Genomic DNA, 17,112 nt, shown 5'->3' on the forward strand with positions numbered 1-17,112 from the left:
CGAAAGCTTTATGTATCAAAATGGGACTGCGTGCAAGAGTAGGCATGCAGACATATATATCTGTTGTTCAAAATATATCGAATGGAACACGACAGATAGCTATGTGTAAAACCAACAAATCAGTATAGCGAAGTACAATTCTTAAATATATCAAATCGAAGCTTGTATGAAATACAATGTCCTTAAAACAGATTCATCCCCTCCGGTTTGTACTTCGAGGATGAACTTGGACGTCTGTTTCTCAGGATACAACGGAACAACCAACAGTACCCTAGCACGAGGCACTACTATGACGAACTGAAAAGTACCTGAATTTTATCACGAGAACAGAGTAACGGAGGAACTACAGCCGGTGGAAGTAGCAGCAGCCAAGACAACAAAGAAAAGCTTCGAAATATGAGAATGCAGGAGAGTGTGTTGGTTAGGTGTTTGAAGGACTAGGTTGCCTCTTAATCGGTTCCATATGAACAGTCATTGTTGGTCATCCGAAAGGACAAAGATCAGCCGCTGGAGCACCAACAGTCACGCATGTCATATGAAGAGTCAGTCAGATAGAAGGTCACTCATAACTGAAATTTCGGAAAAAAAATTGCAAAAGCCAAGTAAACCTTGGAGGGATAGTCAGACATTCAACGCACCCAGGTCGCATGTGTACTCTTGCACACAAGTCAAGCTTTTTCCACTGAAAATCGGGTCCATGATTTTTGCACCCCTGCAACGACGTGCGAGAGAGAGAGTATCTTGACCAATCTTTCTTACACCTTCACAAAGTGTAAATCAATATAAGCTCACCTATGCTATGTTCTTTTTTCTATGTGGGACACTTCCCACTTACCATCCACAAACTTGTCCAATTTCTCATTCAAATGGACCAAGCCCAATACATAAGTCCGACAATATCTCTACTCTTTTTAAATATTTTTTATAAAAGTCGAGACATCAAAAATCTTTCCCATTTTATATTATGTTGATATTTCCTACATAGAATTCAACGCAAGGGCATACTGAGTAAGAAAACTTCTAATTTCAGGAGTTGAATTAGAACAATTTCACTCAATCCAAAAATTCAATCTTCTTCACCCACTTGTTTACCCATCAATACATCTTTATATGGATTTCATTGAGAAGGGAGACGAAGATATGAAGAGATCAAGCATCTTGTGGCATGGCATTGCTGCTTCCACAACCTTCATCCTACAAAATTCACTTTCATCATGAGACGTAACTAAACAATTTTCTTTCTTATTCTATTGAATTTCCACAAAGAAAATCTGGATATTTTCAAGTTGCACATATTTATTTTTGAAAGAACATACATGGGTTATGTCCGGTGATCCACAATTCATTTACTTTGGTGGTGCTTTCAACTGTTTTTTTTTTTAAATTTCAATCCTTTTATGCTTTTTTCGTTGATCTTTGCTAATTTTCTATTTAATTAACTTATAATCTATGATGAGATTGAATTGATAACTTTTGTTTCTATCATCGTGTTGTTTCTAAAAACTAATGAGTGAAAATGAATTCGACTATACAGCGGATGAAAATGCCTCAGATTTTCATCTGGTTATATATTTAAACTCCTTGTAATTTTTTCAAATGAATTTTCAGTTGTTTATACGTGGAGTGTAGGCATGAATATCTGTAGGACCGAGCGCTTGCCTCTTTACCAAAATCTATAACTAGTGATAATGGTGCAACTCAAATCTTTTAAACCGCACAGCAGCTCAAGTATCACGGTTCGATTGCTCTACCAAGCAAAGACAATTATTACACCCAACAATCTCCCTCCCAATAATTGCACTCCTTGCAATCAATGGGAATCGAACCCGTGACCTTGGCTCTGATACCAATTGTAGGACTGAGCGCTTGCTGCTTTACCAAAAGCTATAGTTAGTGGTAATGATGCAACTCAAATCTTTTAAACCGCACAGCAGCTCAATCACTACGGTTCGATTCTTCTAACAAGCAAGAACATTTTTACACCCAACAATATCGGTTCCTCTGATTTTGTATTGGTCCGGTTCAGACCAGTTTTGGATCCACCGATGCCGAAACTGGTCTTAAACCGGTTCCAAATCGGCTCTAGTTCCAAGCTATTTACCTTGAAACCAATCTGACCCATTAGCCAAATAAAATGGTTTTGTACTTTCAGAAAAAAATAATAAAATTTGCAAAAATTAACGACAAAAAAAAAGTACTAGGACCGGTTCTAGATCGGCTCCGGTTCCAAGGTATTTACTATTTACCTTGAAACCAATCCGATCTATTAGCCAAACCGATAGTTGATGGACCGTTTGGTTTGGACGGGTTCCGTGATTTTTTGTTAAAAAATAACAATGGGCAAAAATAAATGGTAGAAAAAAATTGTTTTATTAAGTACTTTGAGATGAAAAATTATATCACACAAATGATAACTATAAATAAAACATTGATCTCTATATCAAACATTTAAAATTCATCATGATTTACTAAAATATATTCGAAATTTTTCGGATCTTCCTTGGACTTGAGCTTGCAAATTCATCCATTGCTCTGACGGTCCTATTCTTTTTTCTGTAGCAAATCAATCTTGTAGACCTGTTAGCATGCTGAGGCGTTTCCAGTTTTAAATTAGTTCTTTGTTCACTAATGATTTTGCCGCGTGTTGAAAATGCTATTTCGGAAGCTAGGGGTGTCAAAAATGAACCCGACACGCTAACCCGACACGGGACGACACGAAAAATATCGGGTTTGGGTTGGGGGTTTTCGGGTTCGGGTCGAAACGGGTCGACCCGAATGCAAACCCGAAAAAAAAAAATTTCTCGGGTGGGTTCGGGTTGCCCCGGGTTGACCTGAAAAAAATATCAGGTCACCCAATGACCCGACCCACCCAACCCACCCAACCCATCATGTTTTTTTTAAAAAAAATTTTACAATTTATATAACTATTTTCTAGACCCAGAGTATAATAGCGACGGATTTTGACTACAACCGTCGCTATTAGCGACGGGTATTAACAAAACCGTCGCCGATCAAGATCGGCGACGTTTTTCTTAATACCTGTCGCTACTTAGCGACGGTTTGTATAAAATGTCGCTAATTTTGCGACGGTTTCAACAAAAACTGTCGCAAATATTTTTTTTTAAAATATTATAATTATTTAAATCTGAAATACAAATATATTGTGCTGTATAATCCAAAAAAAATTAACAAAATTTGAGAAATGTAATCATATTATTAATCTGTAAATAATAATACAAGTGTTTCATACAAAATGAATCAGCCATGTAACGCTCCATCTCCTCCTGTGATGTTGATTTAAAATGAATCAAATTGAATTTTTTTAATGTAACGTTGATGAAAATAACGAAATTTAATAAACTTACGTGGAGGAGGCGGGATCGCGTGTCAACGAAAGATCTATCTGCATGTTGATGTGTGTGAACGTATAGCTCCCATGATTTTGAAATGCATCGTTCGCATCAATTTGATTATGCTCAGTATTTGGCTCAACATCAGTGACATAAGCTCGCCTACGTAGAGTACTCATCCAATCTGATTCTGCTCTCTTTGTTGTTGGATAAGTCAAATACACAACTTGCGTAGGAAATACAAATGGTTCGTATTATTCAAGACTCTTTTTTCGATTGACATCAACAATTTTGTACTTTTTATTAGGAACCACAAATTGTTTGTATTTTCGTCTAAATATGGTTTGTTCTGACATTTTTTTTGATTGTAAGGATAACGGATATATCAATTTAATAAACACTCATGATGACTAAGTGCAAATGTTAAAAACGACTCTAAACGCGACAATTTATCGACAGTTTGCTAAAACCCCGAACCCTAAACCCTAAACTATTAGCGACTGTTTGCTAAAACCGTCGCTAATACCCTAAACCCTAAACTATTAGCGACGGTTTACTAAAACCGTCGCTCATATAAATCGGCGACGGTTTCATGTGCGACGGTTTAAATAAAAACCGTCGCTATACAGCGACGGTTTTATTAAAACCGTCGCTATATAGGCATCTAAACGATTATATTTTTTTCTATATTTATTATTATTTTTTCGATTTTTTTTCATTAATTTTTTTTTTAAAAATAAAAAAAAATCGGGTTAGACGGGTTAGACGGGTTGAGTTGGGTTAGACGGGTTCGTGTTCGGGTTGGGGGGTTTTGGGTTGCTTCGGGTTCGGGTTGGGTTCGGGTTGAAAAAAAAAAAAAAAAAAATTTCGCGGGTTGACCCGCAACCCGACCCAACCCACCCGATTGACACCCCTATCGGAAGCAACACTTGAATATTGAAATGCTAGGACATCTCTTGCAGTTTCCCCTAAGACTGGGTAATGTTACGAATTTACTCTCCACCATTCTAAAACATCTAAATTTTCTAGAGTTTGAAAATATTGGATTAAATAAATCTATATCTCATTGGACTATATTGTTGTAACATATTTTCCTTTCTAACTTTTATCATTTCAAACTTTGAAATAAGTTGATTGTTCTCATTTTAGTTTTCTATTTAAGCTTCCATTTTGATATCTCCATCGACCGAATTACACAATTTTGAGAAAATTCTATAATCAGTGGAATGTGAACACCAAAAAAGCTAAAAGTCATGTTTCTTTTCATTTATTATTATAATTAGTATTTATTGTTTGCACACACATAGTTGCCATTAATTAATAATGGTCCCATTCATTATTATCTGTTATTCAAGTCAACTGGAGATCATATACATAGACAGACGTGTCTCGATTTAATACATATTATATTTCCAATTTTCTTTTTATCTAAATTGGATGTGTGATATAAAATTGAGACACGTCTAAGGTTGGTTTAGAAAATAAAAGATGGTTGTTGGGATCCGATCCATCCACGAATTACATATAGAGAGAGAGAGACATATTTTGATGTTAACTGGTGATTATATAATTAATTATTTATATAATAAAGTCCTCAGGCACGTTTCTAAATAAAATATGCCCAATCCCAATCAAGTTGGAAACTTTTTTCTTTGCGACAATTTGTCAACCTCAATCGACTCCAAACAATATAAAATTGTAATCGCTGAAAATTATCCACGTCAAGTAATATAATAATATTTATTTTCCATCATCAGAGGGTCGCGGGGGGATACGGATATTCACTCTCTGATTCTGGAGAAAGTGAAAAGTTGACGCACCAACCCAAAATATTCCTCATTCCAATCGTTGACCGTTTCTTTTCTTTTTTTTTTTAATTATCAATTTTTCCCTGTTGTTTTTTGTCATGTTTGTTTCTCTGGATGTTGTTGGACTTGCTGTGTTCGTGTCACCGTTTGAGTTTTCTTGAAAATTCTCAGCTGGTGGTGTGTCGGTTGGCAGATGAATCTTTGTCGAATTTTCTTGTTCCCCGACAGGATTCTAAATGGATATGGAAACCGGGATTTCTCGTGACCTCGTCGAGGTTAGTTTTTATTAAACCATGTATTTTATGCTTCATTTTTTTGATGTTCTTCTTCTGATTGGATTTTTACAGAAACAATCTTGGAGAACGATATTAACATTGGCTTATCAAAGCTTGGGTGTTGTGTACGGAGATTTGAGTACGTCGCCGTTATATGTTTACCAGACTGCTTTTGCTGGAGATATTGCTCATTCTGATAGCAACGATGAGATATTTGGTGCTCTTTCCTTTATCTTTTGGACACTGACTTTAATTCCGCTTCTGAAATATGCGTTCATTTTGCTGAGAGCTGATGATGATGGAGAAGGGGGAACTTTTGCCCTGTATTCGCTTTTATGCAGACATGCCAAAATGAATTCATTCCCGAGTTACCAGTTAGCAGATGAGAACTTGTGGGCCCACATGAAAAGTATTACACCTCCCACATCATCCACTTTTGGGGCCAGGCTAAAATCTTCTCTGGAGAAAAATAGAGTTTTGCAAATATTTTTGCTAGTATTAGCTCTTCTTGGTGCTTGTATGGTTATTGGGGATGGAATACTGTCTCCGGCAATTTCGGGTGCGGCTTCTGTTTCAAGTTGATTTATTTTCGCGATTGGAGGTGCTATGCTTTATTTGATTGATGTGTGCTGCTATTGCTGTAGTTTTTTCTGCGGTTTCTGGTGTTGAATTTGCCACATCGAAAGACCACCACCAGTGTAAGGTCTTCAACTTTTTCTGGTCATCTCCTCGATAGAGTTCTTTGATCTCTTGAATTCTTGGACCAGTGGGCTACTAGTCTACACTAAACTATTTTTTGTTTATTGGGTATGATTATTGTTCAACTCTCAGACGACGTATCTTAATGTTTCTTCAATGCAATAATTTTGCAGATGTAGAACTTCCACTGGCTTGTTTCATACTGATGGCCTTGTTTGCCCTTCAACACTATGGCACCCATAGGGTCGGTTTCTTGTTTGCGCCTGTGGTCGTAATATGGCTTTTGTGCATCAGTTCTATTGGTCTATACAATATTTTTCACTGGAATCCCCATGTTTATCAAGCTCTATCTCCATATTACATGTACAAATTTCTAAAGAAAACACAACGACGAGGCTGGATGTCTTTGGGTGGAATCATATTGTGCATGACAGGCAAGTGAATCCACTGGATATGATCAAGGCATTTTATGTTATTCTTCTTTCCTGTTTGAGATCCTCTAACGCATAAATTCAATTGTCCCAGGTTCAGAGGCGATGTTTGCTGATCTAGGACACTTTTCCCAGTTGTCAATTAAGGTACAAACTAGCTTCAGTTAACTCGTGATTAGTATTTCTATCTGATCTTATGTTATAAATGCTCTTTATTGGATGTTTTGCTCCATATATTCAATCGCGACAGCGAATATTTTTTAGCTCATTATGTGGCTTGTGAAATTATATAATTTTTTCACCTACACGTTTTCTTTGAATTTTGCTACCAGAAATTAATTCCTATTTCAATACTCCTCTGGGATTTGCAGATAGCCTTCACATCTTTTGTTTATCCATCCTTGATCCTTGCATATATGGGGCAAGCTGCTTATCTTTCTCAACATCATAGTATTCAAAATGATTTTCGAATCGGTTTTTATGTCTCAGTACCTGGTAGGTTTCTTTTATGTTTGCACCTTAAAGGAATGATATTTATAATCCATTAATTACATGCCACTAATGCGGTGTATTTTGTGATCCATTTTCAGAGAAGTTCAGATGGCCTGTTCTTGTTATTGCAATACTTGCTGCAGTTGTTGGAAGCCAGGCCATTATTACCGGAACTTTTTCCATCATAAAGCAGTGTTCCGCTCTAGGGTGCTTTCCAAGAGTAAAAATAATACACACATCGTCAGAAATTCATGGTCAGATTTACATCCCAGATGTCAACTGGATTTTAATGTTCCTGTGCTTAGCTGTTACCATTGGTTTCAGAGACACGAAGCAAATGGGTAATGCTGCAGGTAACATTTAAGTTGAAGTCCCGTGTCAAGTGGACGATACTAATTTCTCATATTTATCAACTCACACAGGCAGGGGAGAATTCATCAAAGCGCTGCCTTCAAATGAAAAAAGTTTGAAACTTTATTTATAAAATAAAAATTCAAGTCAGTTGCCCCCCTCATCCCGTTTCGCTCCAATCCCTTGAGTTCCTAAATCTGTCCCAGCATGCAGGTCCTCGTATTCATGGGTCAAAATTCAAGAAGGAGCTACTTGTATGCGAATAAAGAGTCGGTGTTTTTTCCATTTTCTTGTCAGCTGAAGTTCATGATAATTTTTAATTCAGGTCTGGCTGTTATATCTGGCATGCTAATCACAACTTGCTTAATGTCGCTAGTTATGGTTCTGTGCTGGCACCAGAATGGTTTTCTTGCGATTTGTTTTGTCTTAGTTTTCGGGACCATAGAAGCCTTGTATTTCTCTGCTTCCGTAATTAAATTTTTAGAAGGAGCCTGGGTTCCGGTTGCCTTTTCTGTCATATTCATGATAGTGATGTGTGTCTGGCGCTATGGGACGCTGAAAACGTATGAATTTGATGTGGAAAACAAGGTCTCTGTCGACTGGCTCCTGTCCCTTGGCCCAAGTCTGGGAATTGTACGAGTTCGTGGAATTGGGCTCGTACAAACTGAACTTGTATCTGGAATCCCAGCCATCTTTTCGCATTTCATCACCAATCTTCCAGCCTTCCACCAAGTCCTGGTTTTTGTGTGTGTAAAATGGGTCCCAATCCCACATGTTAAGCAGGAACAACGGTTTCTTGTGGGACGTGTTGGTCCAAGAAAGCACCGTATTTATAGATGCATTGTTCGTTATGGATATCGTGATGCTGAGAAAGACGATTTGCAGTTTGAGAACGATCTTGTGTGTAGCTTAGCTGAGTATATCCGGACTGGAAAAGATTCGACAAGAGACGAAAGTGAACAAATTTCTGTAGTAGGAACACCTTGGCAGTTACACGAGGAAGGCAGGGGATATCTTGGAACGGAAGAAGCGTCTGAGCTCAGAGAAATACAGTGTGCATCGATCACCATTAATCCAAGAAAAAGAGTTAGTTTTGTTGTACCCGAATGTCAAGATATGGAGCTGCAGGAACTTATGGAAGCTAGGGAAGCTGGCATCGCCTATATTTTTGGGCATTCATATGCAAAAGCCAAGAGAGGATCAAGTTTAGTAAAGACAATGGCAATAAATATCGGTTACCGTTTTTTGAGGAGGAATTGTAGAGGGCCGAGGGAAATATTGAGTGTGCCTCATGCTTCAACACTTGAAGTGGGAATGGTATATCAACTATGACTAGCTATATTTAAGAATGCTTGTAAATTTTTAGTTTTCGTGCCCTGTGGAACAAACTTGTCATTTCAATTCAACAATTTCTAAATTCTTCTGCACTCCATTCCTTTCAACTATAAAAATTGAATTTGTTTCCAACATATAAGTTCCAAAATACACATTTATTAAGCTAAAATCCCTAGTCGTAAAAACTATTTTGGTAACCAAAGCAAAATTATACTCATGAAAAATTAAATTTATGTAATATTTTTTTAACAAAAATAAAAAAATAGGAAGATTTTTAAATTTTATTCCTAGTTTTTCTAAAAAAATAATTGTACATGTAAAAAAAATCGAAACGTGCAAGGACGCTAGTTAAAAATAAAGAATTGGAATCCGCCATGGCCGGCTGGAGAAGTCGAATCAAAGCTCGGGAAATTCTTAGGAACACTTTTTTCTTCAGTAAAATTCATGAGGGACTGTGATCATTCGGGAGGTAGTATAGCCGGATCCCAGCTCATTTAGTCCCTGGTTTTTATTATTATTATTATTATTATTATTATTATTTTGTTGGCCGCCTCTCGTGGGTTGTTTGACTCTTTTCTATATAATCTTACTGATCAATAATGATGCATTCAAAATACAATGAATCGTAAAGGGTAACATTTGATTTCGAAGAATATATTTGGACAGCAAATTCGCTAGCTGTTACTGATGATTTAACCTGTTTCCCTGATTGTCAAACCTACGTTTATGGAATGTATAAAAAATTAATTGCTCAAGGATCAAATGGGTGGCTGTTGGCTGAAAATCTGGCTTGTAGAAGTTGAGTTTCCTGTGGAGAGGACTTGTCACCTAAGTTTATTGGTGTGCTTCAGTTGAGCCTAGTAATTGTCAGATCATTATATTCTTGTAGTAGGGTGTGCTATATAAACTAGAGGCTTGGAAAGAAAGCATAGGTTTTACCAGGATAAGTACCAATATTTGAGTGGTTCTTGCATGAGATAAAAGCCATCAGCATCTTGTTCATCCAGGACAAATCGATAAGAGTTTAATGTACGTAAATGTCCGTGTACTGTGAACTTGTTGAGATTAATAGGATGACTAAATTATCCCTTTGTTCGATCATTTTCTTCTCAGCTATGTGCAATATTTTGGTTTCGGATTAGTATTTGTTTTGATTTTTTTGGCTTAATTTATAAATGTTTAGCTAGTGTCTGATTTGTCTTTTTGGATGGACTTCAGTTTTAAGATATCGACGTTAATTAGAAATTATGTTGTTTTGGATTTCATTCATGAAAGTTATTACATCTAGAATTAAGTAAAACCAATTATTTTTTTTACCTTGTTTAGGACAGTGTTGTGATAAATTCCTTCAGTACCGTAATTTTCCATTGACACAGCACACTTGACTCCAAATAAATATCAGCCAGTTTTAATATTCTTCTCCGTCTTAGCATGATTTCTTACGTATGTAGCAATGACTATGAGAATATATATATCACTTACTGTCAATAAAATAGAATGCAGATGGATATTGAGAAAAATACCAGCACGAGATTGACATTGCTACTGAATTTGAAGTTCATTTTTTAGTTATGTTTGCTATTTAATTTAAAGTTCAATGAGAATTTTAGTGTTTTATTTTTCTATTTTTTTATAAAAGAATATTACATCTGGTTGGGAATTCTTTCATTTTTCATTGACACAACACACTTGATACCAAATGGATACCAACCAGTTTCCATCTTCTCTTGGTTAGCATTATTTCTAACGTATGTTAGCAATGAGAATATATCACCATCGTCAATAAAATATAATGCAGATGGCTATAGAGAAAAATATCAGCACGAGCGTTGACATTGCTATTGAATTTCAAGTTCAGCGAGACTTTTTTAGTTTTTCTTTTGTTTTTTTTAAAGAATATTACATCTGGTTGTGATTCTTTAACAAATCATCATAAACTGAGTCTTATTGAGCCTTTTCATTTTATATGTAATAGTTGACAATGAAATTCTGGATAATGGGGAAAGTACCAAGGTGTCATTTTTAGGAGACAATGCTACAGCTTGTATATGTTTCTGCCCCTTTTACTTGTGAAGGTCAACAGATAACCCTCAAGACAGCTCATGCTAAATATCCGACGCCTCTGTGGTGAAAGAGACGGCATTGATGGTTTCTTCCCGTCCTTTGACATGAAGGAATAGTTCATTATTATTTTTATGCGTATTTTCTGCGCCGCACTCACACATGAGTAATGGCATAGATTTATAGAATATATTCGTTGAATCAGATTGTTTTATTGATCGAGGTTTCATATCTTACTCTCTCTAGATGGTGAAACGCGAGGTTCTCTTAATGCCTATGATACCAGAGGGGTGATGGATTCCTATGCGTACAAGTTTCTGATATATATCTTCTGCCACGGTCGAAGAGAGAATGGTGGAAGAAGCTTTTTGATAGTGAGGAATTTCAATGAGGATATGAGTAAATTCAAAATGTTTTTTTGGACTGTTAGAAATGTGGGAATTTGGTATAGAATATTGAATGCCTATAGCATGCATAAGTATACTACTCATAGACGTGTTTGCCTCGAATGACGCACGAATTAATGGTAGTGGTCAAAACAGATTTATAAAATCATGCATGAGTCATATATATAATCAATCTGAGAGTTATCTCACATTTTATCAAAAAATTCAGCTAGCATCTGTTGATGATATAGTATATACATGCTCAACTTTTCATTTTATGTCGCACACGCAACGTTATTTTGTATGTTTTTGTTTAACAAATATTAACTTGCATTTTTAACTAAACACAATGTCACGTCTCGAAACTCAGGGTTGACATCGACGTTGTTTAACAATCACACAATCAAAAACAACCAGACTCGTAGCACAGTATAAATCAAACCAGTTTATATACATAATTCAAATGAAATAATCATTGTTTTTACAATCCAAATGAAATAGTAAATAATGGGGAAACGTCTTACAATTTATTTAATCATAAAATTCGAAATATAATCTATTATTGGTCTTCCACATCACCAGCCCCAAAAGTGTTCGGACTCTTCTTCCTCAACCTATTCTTCGGTTTTATCTGGGGAAAGGGCTGTAGAGAGTGAGTTTTTGGAAAATACCCAGCAAGTGGGGGTGTATCGAGCACAATAAAACAACATGGATAGTTTTGAACCACATGACTTGCATACATAATCCATATAGCACATGCATAACATTGACCAGCACTGAGATTTATCTATTTCATATGGTTTACTGATATATATCCCTAATTTTTACTCCACTAAGGGGGCGAGGCCGTATAGCGGTTATATCCCCCACCACGTAAGAGTACGTCATGGTTGAGATTCTCACCCATATACAGTCGACTCCTCACAGTGTTTAAAACCGTATGATAAATACAAGAAAGAAGTAGAAGAAGAATTGTACTCGACGAGTTTTCGAAAACCGAACACATGCATAATTCGAAAATTTAAACATTTAACACAAGTCCACTTACCATATTTGAATGCTAAAAAAACGTGGAGTGCACGATACTAGACTTGGATCACTTCTTGCTCTTCACTTGGGTAGCGCTTCGGCTCGATTGCTAGGCCAACTTCGGGACGATTTTCGGACAGAGTCTTGGCTAGGGGAGCTGCTGAAATTTCCAAATTTCAGCAAGGGATTCTCGAAATTTGTGGTGTGAGAATGAGTAGGAATTAATGATGGAGTATTTATAGATGGAGGGAAAAGAGCTAAATTTGGTATTCAAATCATACAAAAAATAATGTCCTCCCATAAATTGACTCCAATATTCCTTGCTATTTTCAAAAATTTAGCTAACTAAGTTGTGAGATTTATTCCTTGATCTCATCGCTCTTGATTTGGCTCGAAAATATGGTGGCTATTCGTAAGGATTTTTGTGCACAAGTTGGTGATTTGTTTCCAATTTACCTTGTATCTATCCATCCCAATCATTTGGCATAATCATAGTAAAATTTTCGAAATTCTCATGCAATATCATGCTTTAATTCTCTAAACTTGTATGATATTCCAGATCTTGTAAATCACCTTCCCATATTTTCGAAATTATGCTTGTACAAGTGCATGTATTAATATCTTGACAATAAGGGATTTTTCATATAAAAATATTCTACAATATGTATATCTTATTTTAATACAATAATAAAAAATCTTATGCTAAAAACTTCCTTACAAATATTTAATTATATGGTGGGAAAACCGGTTCTTACACACAACCTCACTAATATTTATAAATTAGGGGTTTACAAGCGTTGGGCAGGGTTAATCCATCTTTCTTGGTAGGTCCTCTTTTATTGTGAACCACAAAGAAAACATATCCCAGATTGTGACATCAATAATTTCAGGCTGGATGATTAAAGTTTGAGTTTTTTTATCCACGACAACAAAGAAAAGACAAAAATTTGTTTGAGACGGTCTCACGGATCGTATTTTGTGAGACGGATCTCTTATTTGGGTCATCCACGAAAAATTATTACTTTTATGCTAAGAGTATTATTTTTTATTGTGAATATCGATAGAGTTGACTCGTCTCACAGACAAAGATTCGTGAGACCTTATCATACGAAACCTACTCCAAACAAAATATATGCTCGTCAGTAAATAAATAAATTATACTCACCATAATTCATGTGATACAATAATTAATATTAACAAAAAAAAAACTCATTGCGCCGTTATTTTTTACTGTTAATACCGACACTGTACAACCAAAATATATCATCAACAATGTTTGAAACATTCACATGATTAAGTTGGACATGCCAATAAATTATAAACACAAGATATATATGGTTATAGTCGTTTCTAATTTTTATTTTGTATTAATTAAATACTATATTTGAACAAGATATCACGTATGCCTTCCCTACGCATGTGTGGAACGCCACTCGAGTTGCTCATTCCCCTTCAAGTAGCTTCACACCTCTCTGAAAAGTTGCCCTCCATTTTTTTTTCTCCTTTTTCATTCAAAAAATCGGACGTTTCCATCATATTAATAAAGGAGAAACTAAATCGATCAGCTAAAAACGCAAGAAAGAAAAAGGATAGAGAAGGAATGAGAGAGACTACTGGAGGTGGTTTGAAGGCGGCGGCGGGCGCCATGGTATTAGTGGAGGGTTGCATTATCGTTTTAACAATAATGGCTAGCACTGCCATGGCTAGAGGGATGAGCCCTTTTGTCTTCGTTGTGTATACGAATGCTCTGGGATCAATATTACTTGTTCCGTATTCATACTTTTACGATAAAGATGATTATAGGTATGGCGATTCCCAAATATATTATATTAATTTGGAAGTCTTTAGGTCTAGGTTTGCAGGAGCATCATGAATTAATTGTTGTTACAGATCGGAAGAGCCATTCTTGACTTTACGTTTTCTACTGCGAGTCTTCTTACTTGGATTGATCGGGTTAGTCTCTCTCTCTTTCTCTCTCTCTCTCTCGATCATCGAAGACATGCATAAATAATATAGTGGGAATTAATTAGCAATATTTGGTGCACTGCAGGGTGACGATAGCTCAGAATCTTGCATTTGTTGGTCTAAGTTACAGCTCTCCTATTGTGGCTTGTGGCATGGCTAACCAGATTCCTGCTCTCTCTTTCATTTTAGCAATATTCCTAAGGTTATTATTATTATTTTTTTCATAAAAATTTATTAATTTGGAGAGAAGGATTATAACCACTGTTTATTTCGCTAATTAATTAACTGATGGAAATATCAATTAATACTCTAAGGACAAATATGTGGTGGTTGTATCAGAACCACATTTCAGGAGGCAAGTATGTGTGTGGGCCTATATATATTCAAAGGTATATTGAGGAATCTTGCCACTCGTTATATTTTTTGTCGACATATATACATTTGTTCACTTAGTTATTATATATGTTATATATCGTTTCGTGTTATCTTTACTATTATTACGTACTATGTATAAATTAGTAATATGCACCAACTTCATTCACCCTATTACATGACATCTCAACAAAAAATTGGAGCGATGAGCATTCAAAGATAGGATCACATATTAATTATTATTTATGAGAAATTACAAACACTAGTGATCTTCTAACTAATCAAAATTTAATCTTACTCCAATAATTCTGCTTCTTTGTTTTATATCATTATTTGGTCAAAATGCTGGCGCGACCCGACACTATATATTGTTATTGTAGCATCGATTATTGTTGACGTGAAATGTTCATATCAGTGTCCCGACAAAAAAAATAGAATTATAAAAGAAGCCAAGTTATTAATAAAGATCGAATTTTGACTGGTTATTTGACAAAAATCTTATCTATGTCTTAGAATCAATTAATTAGTTTCTCTGATCGTGCATGTGTGATATATATGACAGGACAACAAAATTTGATTGGAAAAAGCCTAGCAGCCAGGCAAGACTAATTGGCACCTTAATATCTTTTATGGGTGCGATAACACTCAGTCTTTACAAAGGTCCTTCAATAAAGAACCACACATCTCCCTCACTAGCCTTAAGGACTGCGGCAGTGGTGGTGGCACCGCCACCTCCACGGCTTCTCGTCTTCTCTTCAATACATGAAAACTGGGTTCTTGGATGCGTTTTATTTGCTTCTGCTTCTTTTGTTATTTCCGTATGGAACATTGTACAGGTACAGACTAGCTGGTTAAATTTAGTGGAATGTTTTTGGAAATATGGAAAAATTAGTATCTACTTTTTACCGTATTTGATGATTTTCGGGTCAGGTTGGAACTATCAAAATGTGCCCAAAAGTGATGAAAATAATCACTTTTTATACCTTATTTGGGACCATCCAATCGGCTGTGCTTGCTTTATTTATGGAAAGAGATCTAGATGCATGGAGATTGGAGCTCAATTTAGAATTATTGATTATCATTTTAACAGTAAGATTATTAAAAAGTTTTAATTCTATTTCCTCATCGTTATAGTACATGAAATATATGTGCACGCACGCATGTAACGTGATTCTTGGCATTGATTAATTAACGTTTTTAACTTGCAGGCAATTTTTAGCAGTGTGATTCGTAGTAGCGTTCAAATATGGTGCACGCGCATGAAGGGGCCGTATTTTGTCCCCATTTTCAAGCCATTTGGAATTCCGTACGCAAGCACTTTCGGTTGTTTACTCTTTTCTGATACTTTCCATTATGGCAGGTACGTAAAAACTTTTGCATTTTCTAACAATTAATCTGTGTACAATTATTTATATGAATCGATGAATTGTCGTAGTAGTCCAGCCACTCGATCGAGCGACACCATAAATTACTGAGACTTAAAACAGTTGGAAACTCGAAACTGCAAAACATAGAGAGTCACTTCTTCGACTTTTTCTCTATTAAATTTCTCTATTAGCTGAGTTGTCCCTTCACTAGATTTGTGTGATACTAGCTAGCTAGTTTAATGTCTTTGATGTACAAATTAGCATGATGGGAGCATTTATATGTGGAATTGGCTACTACACTGTGTTGTGGGGACAAATTAAAGATGAAGAGCTACAAAAACTCGAAAGGGGCAAGATTTCTTCAATCGATGATCAGAAAGCCCCACTTCTTCAAGATCAAGACTCTCGAGTATGAAGGGCAGAAATTGTGCCTGATTTTGAGAATAAAAAATTTTGAGCTGGGAAGGAAAGGTTACAATTGAATCTCGAAACCGAGACCATGGTAGTAAATAAACTGGATGATTAGAGATTTTGTTTTGGGCCACAACAAAGTTTAATTTGGTGTATATATAGATAGATAGGGTTTTGGTATTTAGGGCTCTCCATCTCTTACATGTTGAAAGTAATGATTTCCATGTAACATATGCATGCACGTCAGAAAGTGCAGCTCGATCGGGGATCTATTGTAACGAATAATGCTACGTAAATGAATTTATTTTAATTATGACTGAAAATCAACAGTTTGATTATGCAATAATTAAGTGTAATTGAACTTTGGAAGTTTTATGCTTTTTTTACAAAATTTAGATTTTCACCCTAAAATATAAATTGATAAGAATGAGTCTCATTGAGACCGTCTCACGGATCTTAATAGATTTCCGATATAATTTTCTTGAAAACAAATTAATTTTATGATTATAATGAGAATATTATCCAATTCAAACACGAGCAGAAAGATGGGAGTCTATATATCATATATGGCTTGAGAAGATAATCATCCAAATCTTGGAAATTCTTGAGAGCAAAATGTTTGACGAGATTCATTGTCTTGTTCCCTTCATCCGCCGGTTCAATCTTTTATTTGGTGCTTGAGATGTCAGATATTCCTACATGCATTATCAACAAATAACTTAATTACTATATGAACTGATGCTGGTAAAAGAAGGCCGACACAGATTGCAGATTATGAGG

At 35.8% G+C, this 17,112-nt stretch overlaps 2 protein-coding genes across 3 annotated transcripts; both read left to right on the forward strand.

Annotated features, from left to right (window-relative positions):
- The first annotated feature begins 5,122 nt into the window (after positions 1 to 5,122).
- LOC140808675 (potassium transporter 6-like) lies at positions 5,123 to 8,807 on the forward strand. Of its 2 annotated transcripts, XM_073165835.1 has the most exons (9): positions 5,123 to 5,433; positions 5,506 to 5,992; positions 6,078 to 6,131; positions 6,306 to 6,376; positions 6,512 to 6,566; positions 6,658 to 6,710; positions 6,935 to 7,058; positions 7,154 to 7,408; positions 7,732 to 8,807. In XM_073165835.1, the coding sequence occupies exons 1-9, from the start codon at positions 5,395 to 5,397 to the stop codon at positions 8,736 to 8,738; spliced, it is 2,145 nt and encodes a 714-aa protein (XP_073021936.1). In that variant the 5' UTR covers positions 5,123 to 5,394; the 3' UTR covers positions 8,739 to 8,807. The 2 variants fall into 2 exon arrangements, with proteins under 2 accessions (XP_073021936.1, XP_073021935.1); XM_073165834.1 differs by having other exon boundaries at positions 6,306 to 6,566.
- A 4,816-nt stretch (positions 8,808 to 13,623) lies between these two features.
- LOC140808685 (WAT1-related protein At1g70260-like) lies at positions 13,624 to 16,678 on the forward strand. Its single transcript, XM_073165851.1, has 7 exons — positions 13,624 to 14,020; positions 14,108 to 14,170; positions 14,268 to 14,384; positions 15,117 to 15,390; positions 15,485 to 15,643; positions 15,763 to 15,914; positions 16,183 to 16,678. Exons 1-7 carry the CDS (start codon positions 13,635 to 13,637, stop codon positions 16,334 to 16,336), a joined length of 1,305 nt encoding a protein of 434 aa, XP_073021952.1. The 5' UTR covers positions 13,624 to 13,634; the 3' UTR covers positions 16,337 to 16,678.
- Positions 16,679 to 17,112: the final 434 nt, after the last annotated feature.

This window comes from Primulina eburnea, chromosome 13 (assembly GCF_022965805.1).
Source record: "Primulina eburnea isolate SZY01 chromosome 13, ASM2296580v1, whole genome shotgun sequence".
NCBI classification, from domain to species: domain Eukaryota; kingdom Viridiplantae; phylum Streptophyta; class Magnoliopsida; order Lamiales; family Gesneriaceae; genus Primulina; species Primulina eburnea.

What these genes read in the sequence shown, in the direction of transcription:
- LOC140808685 (XM_073165851.1), top strand. Translation starts at nt 13,635, where the DNA reads ATGTGTGGAACGCCACTCGAGTTGCTCATTCCCCTTCAAGTAGCTTCA. An exon ending in TTCTTACTTGGATTGATCGG is followed by an intron (nt 14,171 to 14,267) that starts GTTAGTCTCTCT and finishes GGTGCACTGCAG; the next exon opens with GGTGACGATAGCTCAGAATC. An exon ending in ATTTTAGCAATATTCCTAAG is followed by an intron (nt 14,385 to 15,116) that starts GTTATTATTATT and finishes TATATATGACAG; the next exon opens with GACAACAAAATTTGATTGGA.
- LOC140808675 (XM_073165834.1), top strand. Translation starts at nt 5,395, where the DNA reads ATGGATATGGAAACCGGGATTTCTCGTGACCTCGTCGAG. An exon ending in TTTCTCGTGACCTCGTCGAG is followed by an intron (nt 5,434 to 5,505) that starts GTTAGTTTTTAT and finishes GGATTTTTACAG; the next exon opens with AAACAATCTTGGAGAACGAT. An exon ending in ATCGAAAGACCACCACCAGT is followed by an intron (nt 6,132 to 6,305) that starts GTAAGGTCTTCA and finishes ATAATTTTGCAG; the next exon opens with ATGTAGAACTTCCACTGGCT.